This window comes from Pygocentrus nattereri, chromosome 24 (assembly GCF_015220715.1).
Source record: "Pygocentrus nattereri isolate fPygNat1 chromosome 24, fPygNat1.pri, whole genome shotgun sequence".
NCBI lineage: Eukaryota > Metazoa > Chordata > Actinopteri > Characiformes > Serrasalmidae > Pygocentrus > Pygocentrus nattereri.
Genome location: NC_051234.1, coordinates 25,054,742 through 25,073,435, shown reverse-complemented (window position 1 = coordinate 25,073,435; position 18,694 = coordinate 25,054,742). Strand labels below are relative to the sequence as shown.

General features: G+C 38.5%; 1 protein-coding gene across 1 annotated transcript; it reads right to left on the bottom strand.

The window, feature by feature from the left end:
* Positions 1-607: 607 nt before the first annotated feature.
* On the bottom strand, positions 608-18,315 carry trim55b (tripartite motif containing 55b). The gene is made up of 8 exons (XM_017716752.2): positions 18,196-18,315; positions 14,434-14,603; positions 9,219-9,396; positions 7,865-7,960; positions 3,387-3,620; positions 3,256-3,278; positions 2,943-3,067; positions 608-1,268 (listed from the first exon to the last, which is right to left on the bottom strand). Exons 1-8 carry the CDS (start codon positions 18,313-18,315, stop codon positions 1,099-1,101), a joined length of 1,116 nt encoding a protein of 371 aa, XP_017572241.1. The 3' UTR covers positions 608-1,098.
* Positions 18,316-18,694: the final 379 nt, after the last annotated feature.

Here is an 18,694-nt window from a genome sequence, read left to right as displayed (position 1 = left end):
TGCTTTCTTTTCAGGTGGACTAGAACACTTCTAGTTTAGTCAGGTGCTATTTTTGCTTTGTCTATCAGTCTGTTTTAAAGCTTGGATTTCCTTCCATGTTAGTGGTTAATTTAATGTGTAAGGCCTTCTGTTCAGCTTCTGAAGGCCTAATCACTGAAAGAGTTCACTTGGCTGTGTCTCCATAGATACCTCAGGGAAAAAATATAAGTATAAATACTTAACAATGAAATAAGAATCTTGCTTCAGTACTTGCAGAGTTTAAAAACAACAACATGAACATATTAAGTAAAAATGAATTAAAAACTGGGAAATGACAACAACACATTTGCCACCATGCTAACATTAGCTCGATTACACAGCAATAAACTACAGATGATGTATTCACAGTGCAACACAAAATAAATAATTATATAAACTAGCACTGTACTTGTAATTGGATGACTTGTATATTACAGTTTCCAATTATTTTTAAGTGGGATATTTTGCTAGTGTTCTGCAAACATTGTCCAATTTAGCAAAGAACGTATTGGTGGGTGGAGCATACATCGATTAATTAACATCAAAACTGATCTTCTTTGTAGACAACATTAACAAAATGAGACAAGAGTATGTTGAGAGATGATCATCATGCCATTCATAATCCAAACACTACTGCGGTGCCAACAGTAAAAATACCATGGAGAAACACTCCCTACGCAAAGAACAACATGACCAATCTTGGATGGGTTTCCAAAACCATCCATGTTTATATTTAGCTGTTTGCTGTGTGACATCTCTAAATCAGCTGTTAAAAAGAAAGCTTTGCAGCACAGTAAGAAATTCAGCTGGAAATATATGTAATAAATTCTCTATTTTCAAGTCCAAAGTCCTATGGTTATAGTTCCTTGGGTCTTTACAGTTGTGTACAGTAAATTACACTGGATGAATCAACATGCATATCATTGCTGTCATACGAAAACTTTGTAACTCTTTTGCTGTAACTTTGTAACTCTGTTTAAAACTATTTTGCTTCTGCTGTAAAGTTACCATTTCAGCAACAGCACTGATATGCATGCATGTTTATGGTCTATGTTTAATATGAATGCTGCAGGTTCGGAGCTAGGACGAGCCTATGTTCTTGAGTGTGTTTGGAGCAGGCTGAGGCAGTGGTAGAGGAGGAGGATAGGCAGGAATCCCCCCTCCGTCTGCTCCACCTGAAGCGGTCAGTTCTGTGTGGCTGTCCTCTTCTGCTCCAACTCCAAGCACATCTTCCTCTTCCTCCTCATCATCTGCGGAAAGACAAGTGAGAAGTGAAAGAAGAGCCAACACTCATTGGAAAGCTGTGTTGGGAGAAAACCTTGTATGTCTATTTTTGTTGTTTTTTAATTTATTTTTAACTAATTTGAAAATGCCAGCTGGTATACACACTGTGTGGAAATTTCATAAATGGACCAATAGAGTTAAAATTAATTTATAATAACTTACATTACATTTTTCTCTTCTCTTATAAAGTTACTTTTACAGAAAAACAAGGTTCTGTCATGGTAATGCCTTTAGGGATTCTTAATATTTACATTTTTGGTGGTTGGCAATAACCTAAAATATTAAATATTAATCAGGTTTACTTTGAGGAAGGCAATATGTAAATGTTACTGACAATATCTATGACAGTGGGAATAATACCTAAACTTATGCATTGTATTCTCTTGTTGTCAGATCAATACTGAAACATTTCAGGTGTTTAAACAGTCTTTGGGCCAAAACGATCATTTGAGAGATGTTTCAATATGTAAATATGTAAACAATAGTTTGGAAAAGAACCCTATCAATTCATTACTTAGGTAAAACATGGTCCTTACACCATGAGCTGACTGCTGAAGAACTTACCAAAAGCATTAGCAAATAGATTTTTTAAGGTTACCAGAAACTTTGCAGGTAATTTATAAAATTGAAAACTTACAGCAAAAAAATTAATTGATAGCAGCATCATATAGTACTGTACAAAAGTCAGTGACTATCCTTTAATGTATTTAACATCCAATTAAAACTTCCATCAAGTCGGAATCAGGAAAAAAAAAACATATGACAGAAAATTACCCAGAAGCTCTAACATTAGTTTTTCCACAGCTCCAAAGTTCAGTCTTAGAAGCTGGTTGTACATTCTACATTCTACTGATTCATGCAGTCTTACAAATTACAAAATAATACATTTAGACTCATCAGTTTATAAAACCTTACTCCACATTGTCTTCTCACTGTGGAAGGACGGACAGAAACACCTGTGGATGTTTTACGATCTGTACTTACAGTGGAACTTGATTTTCTTGTCTCTCTCAAAGATGAGAGCTTTAAATGCTGTTTATCTGATGCAGATTTTAGTGGTCTAACAGATTTTGCACAGTCACTTCCTTTGTCTTTTAATAGTTTTGAACACGACTTTTGGAAACTGCTTTTCCCCCTCTTCCTTGTGTTACTTATATCTAAAAGCCTCAGAAATAATGGCTGTTTTGACAGGAAATTAATTAAATGAGTGGTGCTCTCTGACCACAGTCAAAGTCTTTCCACTTGGCAGCGATCTTGGCAAACAGAAGGCCAAACTGACTATTCCAAAAATATATTTACAAATAACATAACATTTACAAAAAATCATGAATAGTTTGCAACGTTTGTCTGAAATAAAGTATAAAAACGTTTTTGTGTTGTTCTGGCTACTGCTCTTGTGCACACCTCCAAACATGACCCTGCTAGAATTTATTTTGTTCTAAAAATAAGAGCTCACAGGAAACTGATTTTTTGAAGGGCAGGATGCCATGTTGAGTGTTACAAGCTTTCCCACTCATTTTCCAACGAGTGACCTGTCTCCTTATTTGTAATGTCTCTGATTATAGCTGCGTACGTCCATCAGGTTGCATGCTGTTATCACATGTAAGCTAAAACCATTGCTAGCATTGTTAGAGATGTACCTCCGATGAAGTCGATAGCACGTATAGCTTTGCTCTCCTTTTTGAAATTAACGGTGTAGTGATCCATGTTCTCATAACCACGCTCTACTTTCTCCAGGTGGGACTTGTTGGAGGCCTCACCAATCCTAGCAGATCAGGAAGCAATGGTTATGAAATGTGACTGCTTTATACATGTTTATTAGTATAACACAATCACAATATATACTGTAGCAATACAATATATAGTATTATGCCAATGTCATACAGCCTTACTGCACATGTTCAAACAATATGTAATGTATATAGTTACTTCTGTATATACATATATACTTACTTATGTAACAAAGGCTTGGCAGTCTGAAAGGTCAAAAAGAGAAGGATATTAGCACTGAAACTGAGTCCACTCTTAACTAGCCCCTTTCAATCACAATGTCTGTAACATTAACTAGAATGGGAGCTGGTTACCTGTAAGAACAGAGCCATTTCAGGTTCCTCCATAGTTTGGATCCCTGACTCCACAATCTTGGTCATGCTCTCGAGATGATCTTCATACTTCCTCTTGAGTCCGCGAATGTAGTTCAGCTTCTCCTCTTGCTCGGCCGTCACTTGAAGACTCATCTCCCTCTTTTTGTCCTCCAGGATGGCGTACAGGTGGTCAAACTTCTCACATACCTGAGATTTTTGCCTCCTGCCATTCTCCTGCAAGACAGCATTGACCAGCATAAGCAGACTACCAACTCGATTTCAGATTTGACATGACATGATGATTGTACAAGTTGTATTTGAAAAAATATCTAACCGTAACTATCAAAACACGTCAAACTAACTATCAAAACACTTACAAACAAACTATCAAAACACAAACAAATATTTCACACAACATCACATCCTAAGGTTAAAAGTCTGGCGGCTTGTTAGATGTGCCCAGGCCTGGTTACTATTGCTCAGCTATGACTGGACAGCAGGTATTTAGGGATGTTGTTTATTAAAGTGTGCTAAGATTAGTTTGCTTAAATTGGCAAGAATCACTTTCTTTCAGATATTTAAAAAAATCCAGTTTCCTCTATATTTAGACCAAAGGGTAAGAACACATCTGTGCAGAAAGTAGAAGAGTAAAAAGTTGGATAAATCAAAAATCTAAAAATTGAGAAAGTCTTTCATACAGTACAGATACTCAACAAAAATACATAAGTACAGCACAATGAATGAAATACGCTGCTGCAGAGTGGATAGGAGAGCAATGGGCACAGCAACAAAAATAACCCCATAATAACTTTTACTCTAATCCTGGAAAAAGCAGGCCTTTGAATCTCTGTGATATCTCAGCTTATGGATATCGAGGAGTTCAAGTGAGGAGTTGCCAGTGTTAGAACCTAATGGAAGAAGAATTTGGCCAACACACATCATGCAGACACCATTAGCATAACACACTATCCGTAATGTATCTAGGTGGCCATAACTTGTAATTTGTTAGATTATATGAGACGTGAGAACAGAAAGTGCAACCAACTTCTAAAACTGGACTATGGAAGTATTTAAAAGAAGCAAATCTCCTGAAAAGAATGAAAGGTAAATACTGAAAAAATAGGGCTCAAATAATTAAAACAACATTAACCTCCAGGATCTGAGCAGAAAAGATATGCCATGGCATATTATTCAAAATAAAGACTACAAACTATACACTAGCAATAAAATGCCTATTTCCACCTGTTTTGTCCTCAGGTGGCATTTTTTCCTTCAATAACATTGAACAAGTATGATGGAAACATGTGAATGGGATTTTCATCATCGTATGTGAGTGTTTTTATAGTATTTAAATCCTACTTTTATTGTAACAGTACATAATTTATTTAGGGTTGGCAACCCAAATGTTAAGGAGGGCCATTTTGTGTTTTCAGAAAAAAGTTAAACCACCTGGGGAGCCACAACATTTGATGTCCATTTTATCATCTTGGCTGTAAATATGTCTCAGTATGTTTTAATGAGTTAGTATAGGATAACAAATTTAATACAAATGAAAATGCAGGCGTCCTTTGCTCTGCTTTGCTCTTTTGCTTAGATATAGTTTGTTTTCTCGCATCTCCAGCATGAAACTCTTTCAAAAGTAGAATAGTTTCTTGTAAAATGTCTCTCAGTGTTTGACTTCAGAGACTGAAGTTCTCATTTGCAAGCTTCTTGTAAACGGTGCAGCAGGCATCACTAAATTATTGATGTTTGTCTTGAATCTCTTTGCCGTTTTGTTAGCTACTTGCAAGGCAAGACTGATGTCTGCATTGCTGTGTGACCAGCATTGTGCGTGCCAACCTTCAGGGTTAAAGGTCAGTGAAGTAGAAGATATAGGCTTCATTAACTCCAGCGTTTAAGACTATTCATTGTTAAAACTGTTAGAACAACCAGCACAGCAGAATTTTACTGCAAACGAGTGTCTTTTATTTTTATGTAAAAATCTAATTTTGCTCTGGAGCTGCATGTTGCTGCCTCCTATACTATGTAATAACATACCATATATATATACGGTACATTTCCAAAAGTATTCACTCACCCATCCAAATCATTGAGTTCAGGTGTTCTAATCACTTCTATGGCCACAGGAGTATAAAACTAAGCACCTAGGCCTGCAAACTTCTTCTACAAACATTAGTGAAAGAATTGGTCACTCTCAGGTGCTCAGTGAATTCCAGTGTGGTACTGTGATAGGATGCCGCTTGTGCAACAAGTCCAGTTGTGAAATTTCCTTGCTACTAAATATTTCACAGTCAACTGTCAGTGGTGTTATAACAAAGTGGACGTGATTGGGAACGACAGCAACTCAGCCAACAAGTGGTCGGCCACATAAAATGACGGTCAACGGATGCTGAGGGACATAGTGTGCAGAGGTCGCCAACTTTCTGCAGAATCAATCACCACAGACCTCCAAACTTCATGTGGCCTTCAAATTAGCTCAAGAACAGCATAGAGAGCTTCATGGAATGAGTTTCCACGGCCGAGCAGCTGCATCCAAGCCTTACATCACCAAATGCAATGCAAAGCGTCAAATGCAGTGGTGTAAAGTGCCACCACTGGACTCTAGAGCACTTGAGATGTGTTCTCTGTGGTGATGAATCACGTTTCTGCATCTGACAATCTGATGGACAACTCTGGGTTTGGCGGTTGCCAGGAGAACGGTACTTGTCTGACTGCATTGTGCCAAGTGTAAAGTTCTGTGGAGGGGGGATTATGGTGTGGGGTTGTATTTCAGGAGTTGGGCTCAGCCCCTTAGTTCCAGTGAAAGGAATTTTGTGGGAAAAATTTGGGGATGACCCCTTCCTGTTCCAACATGACCGCACACCAGTGCACAAAGCAAGGTCCAAAAAGATGAGTGAGTTTGGTGTGGAAGAACTTGACTGGCCTGCTCAGAGTTCTGACCTCAACCCGATAGAACACCTTTGGGATGAATTAGAGCGGAGAATGAGAGCCAGGCCTTCTCGTCCAACATCGGTGTCTGACCTCACAAATGCGCTTCTGGAATAATGGTAAAAAATTCCCATAAACACTCCTAACCCTTGTGGAAAGCCTTCCCAGAAGAATAGAAGCTGTTATAGCTGCAAAGGCTGGGCTGACTTCATATTAAAATTAAAAATATGATGTCACTCAAATTCATAAGTGTGTGAAGGCAGACGAGCGATTACATTTGGCAATATAATGTACATAATATCAAGAAAGCTGCAGTTGTACTGTTTGTTTCATCTCAGCACAGCAGTCTTTATGGAGAGGTGTTTTCACAGTAGGAGGTTCTCACTCCTCCCCGATCTCCCTTCGTTGCTCACTAGCAGCCGCACACAGAGAGTGTTACGGGGAGCGAGGAGGCGGATGCATATGTGGAGATAAGCAACGTTTATTATGGGCAAATCCAGGGTCATAGTCCAAACGGTCTAGGGTCATAGAGCCAACACAGATTGATCGGGGGACAGACATGACAGAAACCAGAATCAAACAAACAGAACAATCCAAACAACAGTACAAAGACCAATACATCCAACACACAACAGACAGCACCAGTACAACCAACAAAGACCAGCAAACACAAGGGGCAAACACAGGGCTTAAATACACAGGGTAAACGAGGGACAGGTGGGGGACAGGTGGGAGACAGGTGGAGACAATCAGGGGTGGAGTCATGAGACAAGGGGGCCAAACCAAAACAAATGCACATGGGCTAAACCAAAACAACACAAACACATGGACAGGACTGGGAGGGCCCAATCGTGACAGAGAGCTAGTTAATCTGATTAAAATAATGTGATGGAGTTAATATCGCCTGAATATTTTGGACATAATATATACATATGTCCCGAAATATTCAAGTGAAAAATCCATCCAAGTTCTAAAAAGTGAAAAAAACTTGACGTCAGCTTCTTCCAACATAGTCCCATGCAAGCCAAACCCAACAGAGAAAACACAAGCGTGCCTGAATCTTTCAACTGAAATGACTAGCATTCTTCTTTATTTGATAGTCAACAGTAAATTCATATGGAACCCAAGAACTAACATCAAAAAACATTTCAAAGTTAAAGAAAGTCCCTTAAACAAATTAGTAATGATATTTTCAACAGACAAACAGTCTAAAAGGAAACACGGAAAACACTACTCACAAATAATCAAAAGCTACAAAGCTTTGACAGCTTCCTATTTGCCCTTGACTGTCTCCACCCTCAGTCCTACTTAGGACGGATTGTGGTCAGCCATATGCGCAATCGAGACAGCTCACTTTGGTTTACTTGTCAGTCATGGAGCCTCTGAGGAAGCAGCTGTGGGGGCCTGGAAGTGTTCCAGCTTCCTACCTGCCTGTCTCATTAGCTCAGGCGCGAGCTTGTCTGAGGGGCCCTCGTCAGTCTCCCAATCAATAACTCGGCTATCCTCACCAGCTTCATCAGAGGGACTGACCCACACACAGGGCAACTCACCTCTATAGCCCGGCAGGTCTCCTCCAGCTGACTGATGATGCCCTGGATCCTGTCATTGTTGCCTACCATCATAGCTATACTGTCCGACAGCTCTGTCTGGAGGTGACGGCACACATAAGCAATACAGCAGAAGCACTTGAAGACATGACCAGTCAAAAGTTTGTAATTGTTTGACATATTAAAAAATTAATCTGTTAATACATTTATATAGATTCATAACTTTTGCAATGTAGATAAATATTTTAAACTAGCACTTGATGTATTATTTAATATTGCAAGTATTTTGGGAACAACAAGAAGTTGTTCAATGATAAACAATGTACTGTGTACTGACTTGATCTCCAGCTGTGAAATATGAGGCATTTATATTTTTGAAAATATTCACTGCAAACTTTTAAATGGTGATTCCATTTGGTATTCAGACAGACCAATTAATTAGTGAATTCAGCTACTTTAATGTGCACAGGTTCAATTACACAAATACAGCTATAATTGCCATAGAAAAACATTGCTGCTAATATACTTCTAATATACTTATACTTTATACTTTAAATAATATACTTTTAGCCTAAAGTGACCATGACCAACGCCAGCCACCCAGAGGGCTATAAGATTAGAAGACATGTTAAGGTAAAAAGGAATTGGACAAAAATTATTACAGTATAACATCACAATATTTTGGGTTTTTAATCAGCATCAACAACACAGAGGGTCAAGTATTGATATTTTATTATTTCATTATTTTTCGCTTGTATAAAGCCCAGTGGCTAAAACTAATAGATAACCCAAATGCATTATAGTCTTAATCCACAAGAGGGTGCTGTTTCCTTCTGGTGAGCCCATGGCTTTTACCATTGGAGTTGCTGTTACGAAGAGTCAGACAGTGTAGTAGATAACATGCTTAACACATGAGATCTGGGTTTGAATCCCAGTTCAGGCAAGCATTAAAAACATCCTTAAAGTATATGAATAGGAGTATAAAAAGGTGTGACTCTTAATGCTACATGTTCCTGCCTCAGTGCATTTCTTTTTTTAAACGTGAAGATAAAGTTTGTTAAAAAATGTTGTCTACTTCATGAATATAAACAAATATAAAAAAACAAAACTGCCTTTACGTTATTCATTTAAAAAGAAAAAGAAAAAACAAAGCAGGAAATACACATTTGACTTCCCCCTTCTTAATGCAAGTGGATTATCTTTATATCTAATCTCTTCAGATATATTTCCTGAAAATGAATAACCTGTATTTAATGGTTCTTTTGACTGGAAGTTAAATAAATGAAGGGTGGTCTCTGACTTTTGCACAGTGCTGAATAATGTAATGTAATATAAATGTAAATGCACCAGTTTGTACCTTTTGAACTTGGTATATGCTTTTGAGGGGTGCCACCTCACAATCCTTGTGTGCACCAAACACCTTACACATGGAGCAGGTAGGCATGGCACAGGTCACGCAGTAGATGTTTATCTTCTCATCCTCATGCACCTCACATATGGGCTGGTCAGCTGCCATCTGTGGAGCAGGTTTGCTGCTGTGGAACATCAATAAGGCACTTATTAAAAGCAAAAGTCAAAAGGTGAACTGCGTAATCAAAATGTGTGCTCTTCATGCTCTGGTATGAAATCAGCAAGCAGAGAATTCCCTCAGCAACATCAGGTGAGAGCAGGAGCATTAATCGCACCATGATGATCTGATTAATAGTGAGTGTGTGGTTTGTACACTGTAGGGAAGCTCTCAGGTGCTGGCCGCAGAAGGCTGCCGCAAGATCACCTTTGACCTTGGACCAAGAACCTCCAGGCCTCACGCTTAAGAATCAAACCAAATTCAAATCAAATTTATTTGTAACGCTTTTTACAATGGATGTTGTCACAAAGCAGCTTCACAGAATTCCAGAAAAGACAAAGTTTTAACAAGAATGCAAAAAACCCCTGGTGGGCGAGCCAGGGGTGACAGTGGCAAGGAAAAACTCCCTCAGAGATGAGGAAAAAACCTTGGGAGGAACGAAGGCTCACCGGGGTGACCCATCCTCCTCTGGTCAGACTACCTACAAATGATTATACTACTAATATTGATAGCAGTAGTATTAGTAGTAGTAATAGCTAGGAGTCTATGAAAACATCAGTGTAGGGTGGGCAGCTAGTCCAAGGCAGGTAGCGGTAGCTGGGGAGTGGGCGGCTGGTCTGTAGTGGGTAGCAGGAGGGCTTGACAATCAGTCGTCCTACAGTGTCCGGCCGGAAACGTGGGAGGTCGTATACTCGGAAAACAGGCAGGGAGATGGAAATTATTTTATTCTGTCTGTTTGTACATAAAACAGGGAATGTGAACATTTCTAGAGTGTGGCTAACGACTCCGGCAGATCTGACTATGACTGCTTAACTAAAAGTAGAGAACCAGAAGGACACACTGACATGAGAGCACTCTGAAACAGTTTGGCATCCCTCCGCTCCACCGTCCACAAACCTGAGTGACCGCGCGCGAGCAGCAGGAAGACAGCACCAGCGTCTCAGTTTACTATAATTCCCTGTGTCCATGGACCCCTGGATCTGCTGGCTTCATCTAAGAGGGAACATTACCTACCAAAAGCTAAACTAAACAAGTGAGTTTTCAGCCTAGTTTTAAAGATTGAGACTGAGTCCGGAACATTTTCTGGAAGATCATTCCAGAGTTTGGTGGCTTTATAAGAAAAAGCTCTTCCGCCAGCTGCAGTTTTATGAATTCTAGGAACTATTAATAAACCAGCACTCTGAGATCTGAGTAGTCGTGATGGCTCGTAATAGGAAATAAGTTCTTGCAGGTACTTAGGAGCGAGCCCATGTAGGGCTTTATACGTCAATAAAAGAATTTTATAATTAATACGGAATTTAACAGGCAGCCAATGAAGTGATGATAGCACTGGACTGATATGATCAAATTTTCTAGTTTTGGAGTACCATTCACTTCATCAGGCTCATCAGGCTTAAAAAAAAGCAAAATAATAAAAAGTGAACGTATCTTACATTTTTCTTTATTCTATTTCCCCCCTGAAGTTCACTTTCACATCACATTTGTTTGAGTTCTGACAAAATAGCCCTAATTCATTTAACATGACATTTTTCCATGACCTCTATCCATCCATCCATCCATTTTCTAAGCCGCTTCTCCGTCAGGGTCGCGGGGGGTGCTGGAGCCTATCCCAGCGGTCATCGGGCGGAAGGCAGGATACACCCTGGACAGGTCACCAGTCCATCGCAGGGCAGACAGACACAGACAGTCAGGTTTTGCAACATATGCTGTCATCCAAGCATCGTCTTTTTCAGGGACGTCCTGCTTATTTCAGCAAGACAATGCCAGGCCACATTCTGCATGTGTTACAACAGCGTGGCTTCGCAGTAAAAGAGTGCGGGTACTAGACTGGCCTGCCTGCAGTCCAGACCTGTCTCCCATTGAAAATGTGTGGCGCATTATGAAGCACAAAATACGATAACGGAGACCCCGGACTGTTGAGCATCTGAAGTTGTACATCAAGCAAGAATGGGAAAGAATTCCACCTACAAAGCTTCAACAATTAGTGTCCTCAGTTCCCAAACGCTTATTGAGTGTTAAAAGAAAAAGTGATGTAACACAGTGGTAAACATGCCCCTGTCCCAACTTCAATAAAGTTTATCCATTTGAACATTAAATATCTTGTCTTTGTAGTGTATTCAAATGAATATAGGTTGAAAAGGATTTGCAAATCATTGCATTCTGTTTTTATTTATGTTTTACACAACGTCCCAACTTCATTGGAATTGGGGTTGTATATTTTTGCACCTGCTTTAAAATAATGTACAGAAGTGTGGCTTCTGTACGTGAATGTCCTCCCCTTGACACTTTGATCCAGACTCTGGGGTCAGTTGGGGAAATTACGCAGCAACCATGTGTTCCAAAATAAACTAGAGAGCCTTTAAATGACTTCATTAAAAATATATATGATACACCATGTGGCAGAAAGTAGTAGTAGAGTTGTTGTTTTTTTTTAAATCGAGTAATTGTGACTGATTTAACTTTCCAAAGGGTCACTAAGACGACATCCACAGTGCAGCGCAGACCACTGTCAGGTCAGCGTGATCCCTTCAAAGGCAAACGTCTTCTTCATCTCATTCAGAAAGGAGTTTGACTCCTGGTAGAGTCAAGAGGACTGGCAGAGTGAAAGCACTGTATGTGGGCTAAATTGTATGGCCCTGGGGACTTCTGTACTTAAAAGCACCGTGTTTTCAGCTCAAGGTTTGAAGAGGGGAAAGCAAGAGAAGAAAAACATACTTTGAACACGGCATTAAACGCAGCAGAGCAAAATATTCACTGAATTTGAACAGCAAAAAAATGTGTGTGGGGAAAAAGGGTGGCCACCCTGAGTGTTGGTGAAAACCTACTTCTTCTAAACAGAACAGAGAACCAAATATTTTCATAGAAACAGATGCAACAGATGCATTCATAAACAGCCTTACTTAGCAGACAGCCCTGGTACACCTAATTAAGGACATATGGATGGTAAAGGTTATTGATTTAAATGATATACTGCATTATAAAGCCAATGATAATCACACCGCCTACTCTGGAAACGTTCCAAAATGGTTCTTGGCTTGGATATATAGTTCTAGTGTCAAAACTTTAACTGATACATAACTCTTACGTTATGTGGAGGTTCCAAAACTTATAAAACATCCATTAAAGGGTTATTTAAGGGACAAAATTGCTGCAAAGAAACTTTTTTGGTTCTTTTCGCAACGTGCGCCGCTACAGTCTCCCTCCAGAGCACATGCCAGAGTAATACATTTAATAAATAATAGCAATGCTGGTGATTATTCCATATTTGCATAATTTATTATTGATTTGTTAGGGTTATAAAAAATATGTTGTCTATATAAAAGTCTAATTACAGTTTTGCAAAATTTCTTTATCTTCCTATTTAATAATTCAGTACACATCGTATATCTCATTGTGCAAATATAGTGCATCAAAGCAAAATTAAATTTAGCCATTTATGCCTAAAAATTCAACCATATAAATATATTAAAGAAACTATTAAAAGGGAAATTGAGGGAATTTCTAAATAAAATAGTTTTGAATGGTTTAAAACCTTTAAAACCAAAGCATATTAAAAAATAGAGCAGCTAGAAAAGTTTTCAACTTAATCTTTTGTCTGTAAAATTCTGATTACCACAAATGTCACACGGCGCAACCAACAACAAAGAAATCTTATTCTGAAATGCCTTTAAGAAAGAGTGGACAGTGGTATTTTTAAGCACAACCATCGCTAGGGTTTACAGAGAATGGTCTGAAAAAGAGAAAATATCCAGTGAGCGGTCAGTTGTGTGGACGAAAATGCCTTGTTGATGTGAGAGGTCAGAGGAGAATGGACATATTCGAGATGATAAAAAGGCAGCAGGAACTCAAATAACCAACCAAAATCTCTGAGGAACGTTTCCAACACCTTGTTGAAAGTATGCCACGAAGAATTAAGGCAGTTCTGGAGGCAAAAGGGGGTCCAACCTTTTACTAGCAAGGTGAGTGTATAGTGTAGTTTTAAGTTGTAGACCATCACTTTAAAATATGTATATCATCACTGCTGGGAGAAAACCTCTTATTTCATATGTTATTTTTGTCATTTTCCATTATTTGATTTAATTTTAAATTGCCAGCTGCACTTTAAATTGTATTAAACTTTTATGATAATTGGACCCATAGAAATGGTCCACAGTTACATATAAAATGCAGTCACATATAAAATGCAACTTTTTTAAATGTCTGTTTGCACCACCTGACATTAAATGAATGATGAATGACAAAATGTATTCATATCATAAAAAACTATCCAGCATATTGGATAGATTTTTGCAGATAAAATAGATAACAGATAACAATAATTATTTAACTAATCATTTTGAAAGCTTAATTTGTCATTGCTGCATTTGCAATATTATTATTGTAACAATAATATTGAAAACTATGATAATTTAGTCATTGACATCATAGTAGGATATTTAGCACACAGTTTCTCCTACACACTTAAAAAGATGGTTCTTCAAGGGTTATTTAGTAAAGAAAATGGTTCTATACAGAACCATAAAGACTCAAAGAAACCTTTACATGATTAAAGGGTTCTTTGCTTGTGAACGTGTTCTATGGATTAATGGAGGTTGTGTTTTATATGGTTCTATGTAGAACCTTTCATAAAAAAGGGTTCTATATAGCACCAAACAGGGCTCTTCTATTGTTTCAAGCTTGATGCTGTAACAATAGCAAACCCCTTTTTGATGCTATGTAGAACCCTTTTCTATATAGGTTATATATAAAATCTCAGAAATCTCAGAAATAAAGGTACTAAACTGTCACTGGGGTGGGAAGTGTTCATGGTTCTATATAGAACCATTTGCTTTACCAAAAAATCCTTGAAAAAACATCTTTTTTAAGGGTGCAATCAAGACCATTTATCCCTCAGTGAATTCTGCAAAACAATTTCATAAATCTGATTCCAGTGGACCATCACGTGTTAATTGAAATGCTACACCTAGATGTTCTATTTGAACGGTAAGAATATCCTGTTGCTGACCTGGTGGACTCCTGTTTGTACATGTCGATGATGTTCTCCACCAAGAGATTCCTCTGCAGCCCATAAACTCCATGTCGGTCCAGTACAACCTCGTGCCTGCAAGAGGGACATCTGAAACGGCCACCTGAAGTCACCGTGCCTCCTCTGGTGGGAAGGTAAGGATTAGAGGCCTGTATGAGTGGGGAGGGGGGATGAAATGGTGTCAGTAAATAAGTGTTACACAACAGCATACTCAGATTTTTATAACACTGTTGTGTACGACTGCTGAGATTTAAGAATACATGGAACCTGCACTGCTACAGTCTCCCTCAAAAGCACACACTAGAACAATATGTTCACATAAACAATAGCAGTGCTTCTGATAATTCCATATTTGCTTGTATTATAGTTGATTTGTTGGTATTAGTAAAGAAATATGATAGGCGGTCTATCATACAATATATAGTCAAATTTCTTTATTTTCCTGTTTAATGATTCAGTACACACCATACATCACATTATGCGAATATGACTGCTGAGATTGGAGGATACTTGCAATAATGCTAATAGTATTGATAAAAGTAATTAATATCGCAGTATTTCTAAAATATATCACCAATATTACAGAATTTAACATTAATACTTTCATTCTTCCTGAGTATTTCTACTCTATACACTACATATTGTTGCTGTCGGAAGAAAATCTTGTATCTCCATTTTTGGCATTTTTCAGATTTTGACATAATTTGAAAACATCTGCTACTCTTTACATTGTTTTTAAATTTTGTGATGAGTGGCCTAAAAGAAATGACCCAAAATGACATGGGAAAAATTCTGGTTCCATTGACTTACATTGAAAGTGAAGTATGTTTTTTCCTTCTCCTGTAAAGGTACTATTTTGGAGATACAAGGTTTTCTTCCGACAGCAGCGATATACTCTTAGAGCAAAGAAGACCTAATTTATTTAATTTTCAGTCAAAACAACCGTTACATACAAATTATTAGTTTTTCAGGGGATATTTATAAGGCGGTTAGATATAATCCACTTGCTGTCGGGACTAGTCCATCGTTTGTTTCTCCCAGTCTAGTCTGGGGCATCATTGTTACTGACCTGTGTTTAGTTTATTACCCTGCCTTCTTTTACTCTGTATCTGTGTGTGTATATATCTATATATATATATATCTATATATATAGTATCCTGCCTTCCGCCCGAAGACTGCTGGGATAGGTTCCAGCACCTATCCCCCCACCCCCCCACCCCCCTCCGTGACCCTGACGGAGAAGGGGTTTAGAAAATGGATGGATGGATGGATGGATATATATATATATATATATATATATATATATATATATATATATATATATGTGTGTGTGTGTATCAGAACAAAACCTTGTATCTCCAAAACGGTAACATTACAGGAGAAGGTAAAAAGCTACTGTACTTTTAGTGCAAGCTAATGGAACCAACATTTTTACCAAGTAATTTTGGGTCATTTATTTTGGTCCATTGATTCATCGTGAAATTGACATACATTGTAAAGAGCAACAGCCATTTTCAAATTATGTCAAAAACTGAAAAAATCTATCTATCTATCTATCTATCTATCTATCTATCTATCTATCTATCTATCTATCTATCTATCTATCTATCTATCTATCTATCTATCTATATACACTCATTGAGCACTTATTAGGTACACATACCTTATATCCACACTCTTTGTGCATTTTATCAGCCTGAGTGACCATATAGGAGCACTTCACAGTTCTACAATTACAGACTGGAGTCCATCTGTTGCTGTGCACACTTTGTTAGGCCCCTTTCACCCTGTTCTTCAATGGTCAGGACCCCCACAGGACCACCACAGAGCAGGTATTATTTGGGTGGTGGATCATTCTCAGCACTGCAGTAACAACGATGTGTTGGTGGTGTGTTGGTGTGTGCTGCGCTGGTAAGAGTGGATCAGACACAGCAGTGCTGCTGAGGTTTTTAATCACCTCAGTGTCACTGCTGGACTGAGAACAGTCTACCAACCAAAAATATCCAGCCAACATCGTCCTCTGGGCGGCGTCCTGTGACCACTGATGAAGAGCAAGAGGATGACCAACATTAACTGTGCAGCAGCAGATGAGCTATTGTCTCTGACTTTACATCTACAAGGTGAACCAACAAGGCAGGTGTGTCTAATAGAGTGAACAGTGAGTGGACACAGTGTTTAAAAACTCCAGCAGCACTGTTGTGTCTGATCCACTCAAACCAGCACAACACACATACAATAGGTGTAGTTAAGACAGTGATCAGTGAATGCATACCTTTGCTTAAACAGGAGTTTGAAAAATGATTAAAAGAAAATGGGACTCCTAAAAATCACCTGCATAGACCAAAACTGTCCTCATCAGATAAACAGCACTTAATGCTTTCATCTTTGAGAAAGAAGAAAATCAATCTGCTTCAAATCTGAAAAAATCCACAGCTGTTTCTGTCCATCCTTCCACTGTGACAAGACAACTCAACACGATGAGTCTGAAAGGATGTGTAACTGCCAAGAAGCCTTCACAGAGAAAATTAAAGAGATAAAAAAAAAGCTGAGAGTCAGACCTCAACATCATTAGAAGGAGAAAATGCAACCAATTTATAAGACTGAACTTTCTAAAAGCAAGAAAAGGATATGGAACCTGTAATATAGGCAACGTTTGGACAAACTATATGCTATAGGATTCTAAAGGACTCCATCCACCCAAGCCACTGTCTGTTCTCACAGATGCCGAGCGGGAGGAGGTACAGAAGCATAAAGTCCAAACCAGCCAGTTCCGAGACAGTTTCTTCCCCGGGCCATCAGGCTGCTGAACAGCCAGTAGTACTGGTGTATTGGTCTGTATGCCTGTCACTGCACCTCTGAGTCATCATCTCCATGGACAATCGCCGCCTCATCCACAACTCATCAGACTCACTCTGATCCTCTGCACCTTCAATCTAGCAAATCTATACTTCCACATGTAAATTGACATCTTGTATGTCTCTATCAATATCCTGTAAAATCTGGAAGATTTCTATATCAGTATTCTATCCCTGTTTACCTGCCTCTCATTTATTATCTACCTCAGAAACAGTAGTTACTAGATAATATTGAAAAAATAAACAGTACAATTGAATTAAAGGCAGTGTTTCAAGAAATATTATGCACTTGTGAATCAAACATACATTTCAATTTATTTTCTTTTAAAAAACCTTTAAGTAGAGTAGTTCACAAGCATAACTCACAGTGATTAATGCAGGGGAGCCCCATTGTGGGCCTTAAAGGACAGAGTTGAGTACAATTTGGTGGTTTAGCTGCTTGAATACACACAATACATCTAATATTTTAATTACCACATTTATTAGACGTTTGAGCAAGAAAATCGCCAACCTGCTCTGGATTGTGGCCCACCAGGTCCAGATCTATGCCCCTCTGTAACGTATTATATGACTTTACTTTTCATCAGGTAATCACAACAGCTAAACTGAACTGGAAAGCCGAAGAGAATAGGAAATTATACTTGTAATTATATTTTGTAAATTAACATTTCCAAGCAAAGGACAAGTGCCAGCATTTTCATTTGATATAATAAACCTATTCAATTCATCTACATAGACACTATATTGTAACTCTGACCCTTCTTCAGAGATTCCCAGGAAAGCATGCAAAACAATCAAAAACATCTGCATCTTGAGAGATGAAAGAAAGAAAGAGATGAAGAACGAAAGAAAGAAAGAAGGAAAGGAAAGGAAAATAAGTAAGTACCTGAAATATGTCGTTGGCACATTTCCGGCAAAGGTTGTGTTGACATGGGAGAATCACTACTGGTTTCGTAAATAATTCTAAGCAAATCGGACAGATGAGCTGCTTCTCCAAACTGTCCATGATAGGGTGAACAGATGAAAACTGCCCAGTGGAATTTGAATAATAAAAATAACAAGTACTCAGGTATTATCCAGTTATCTAGTCTCTGGGAGGACGAGTCGTGGTGAAATCAGGCCTTCTCCATTGCCTAACTGTGGTAGATCATGTGGCCCTGCTTAGGCCTCCCATCAACGTGTGCTGTTTTTAGAAACCTTCACGTCAGTTGCCATGTTTACTTTACCATATATGAATGCTGGCCCTCAGCTGCTGACCCATGAGTACAGAGCAAAGATAGCAAAATGAGTATTGGACTTTGTGATGGCAAAAGGTCAAGATAATACAATACATCATAGCATTCATTGACATGTAGAGAATAACAATGGCCAAGTAGCATCTACAC

Excerpts from the sequence above, each read along its gene's own strand:
- trim55b (XM_017716752.2), bottom strand. The coding sequence starts at position 18,315 with ATGGACAGTTTGGAGAAGCAGCTCATCTGTCCGATTTGCTTAGAATTA. Across the intron at positions 7,961-9,218 it reads GCATATACCAAGTTCAAAAG|ACAGAGCTGTCGGACAGTAT; the intron begins GTACAAACTGGT and ends CGTCACCTCCAG. Across the intron at positions 3,621-7,864 it reads AGACCTGCCGGGCTATAGAG|GAGAATGGCAGGAGGCAAAA; the intron begins GTGAGTTGCCCT and ends GCTGTCTTGCAG.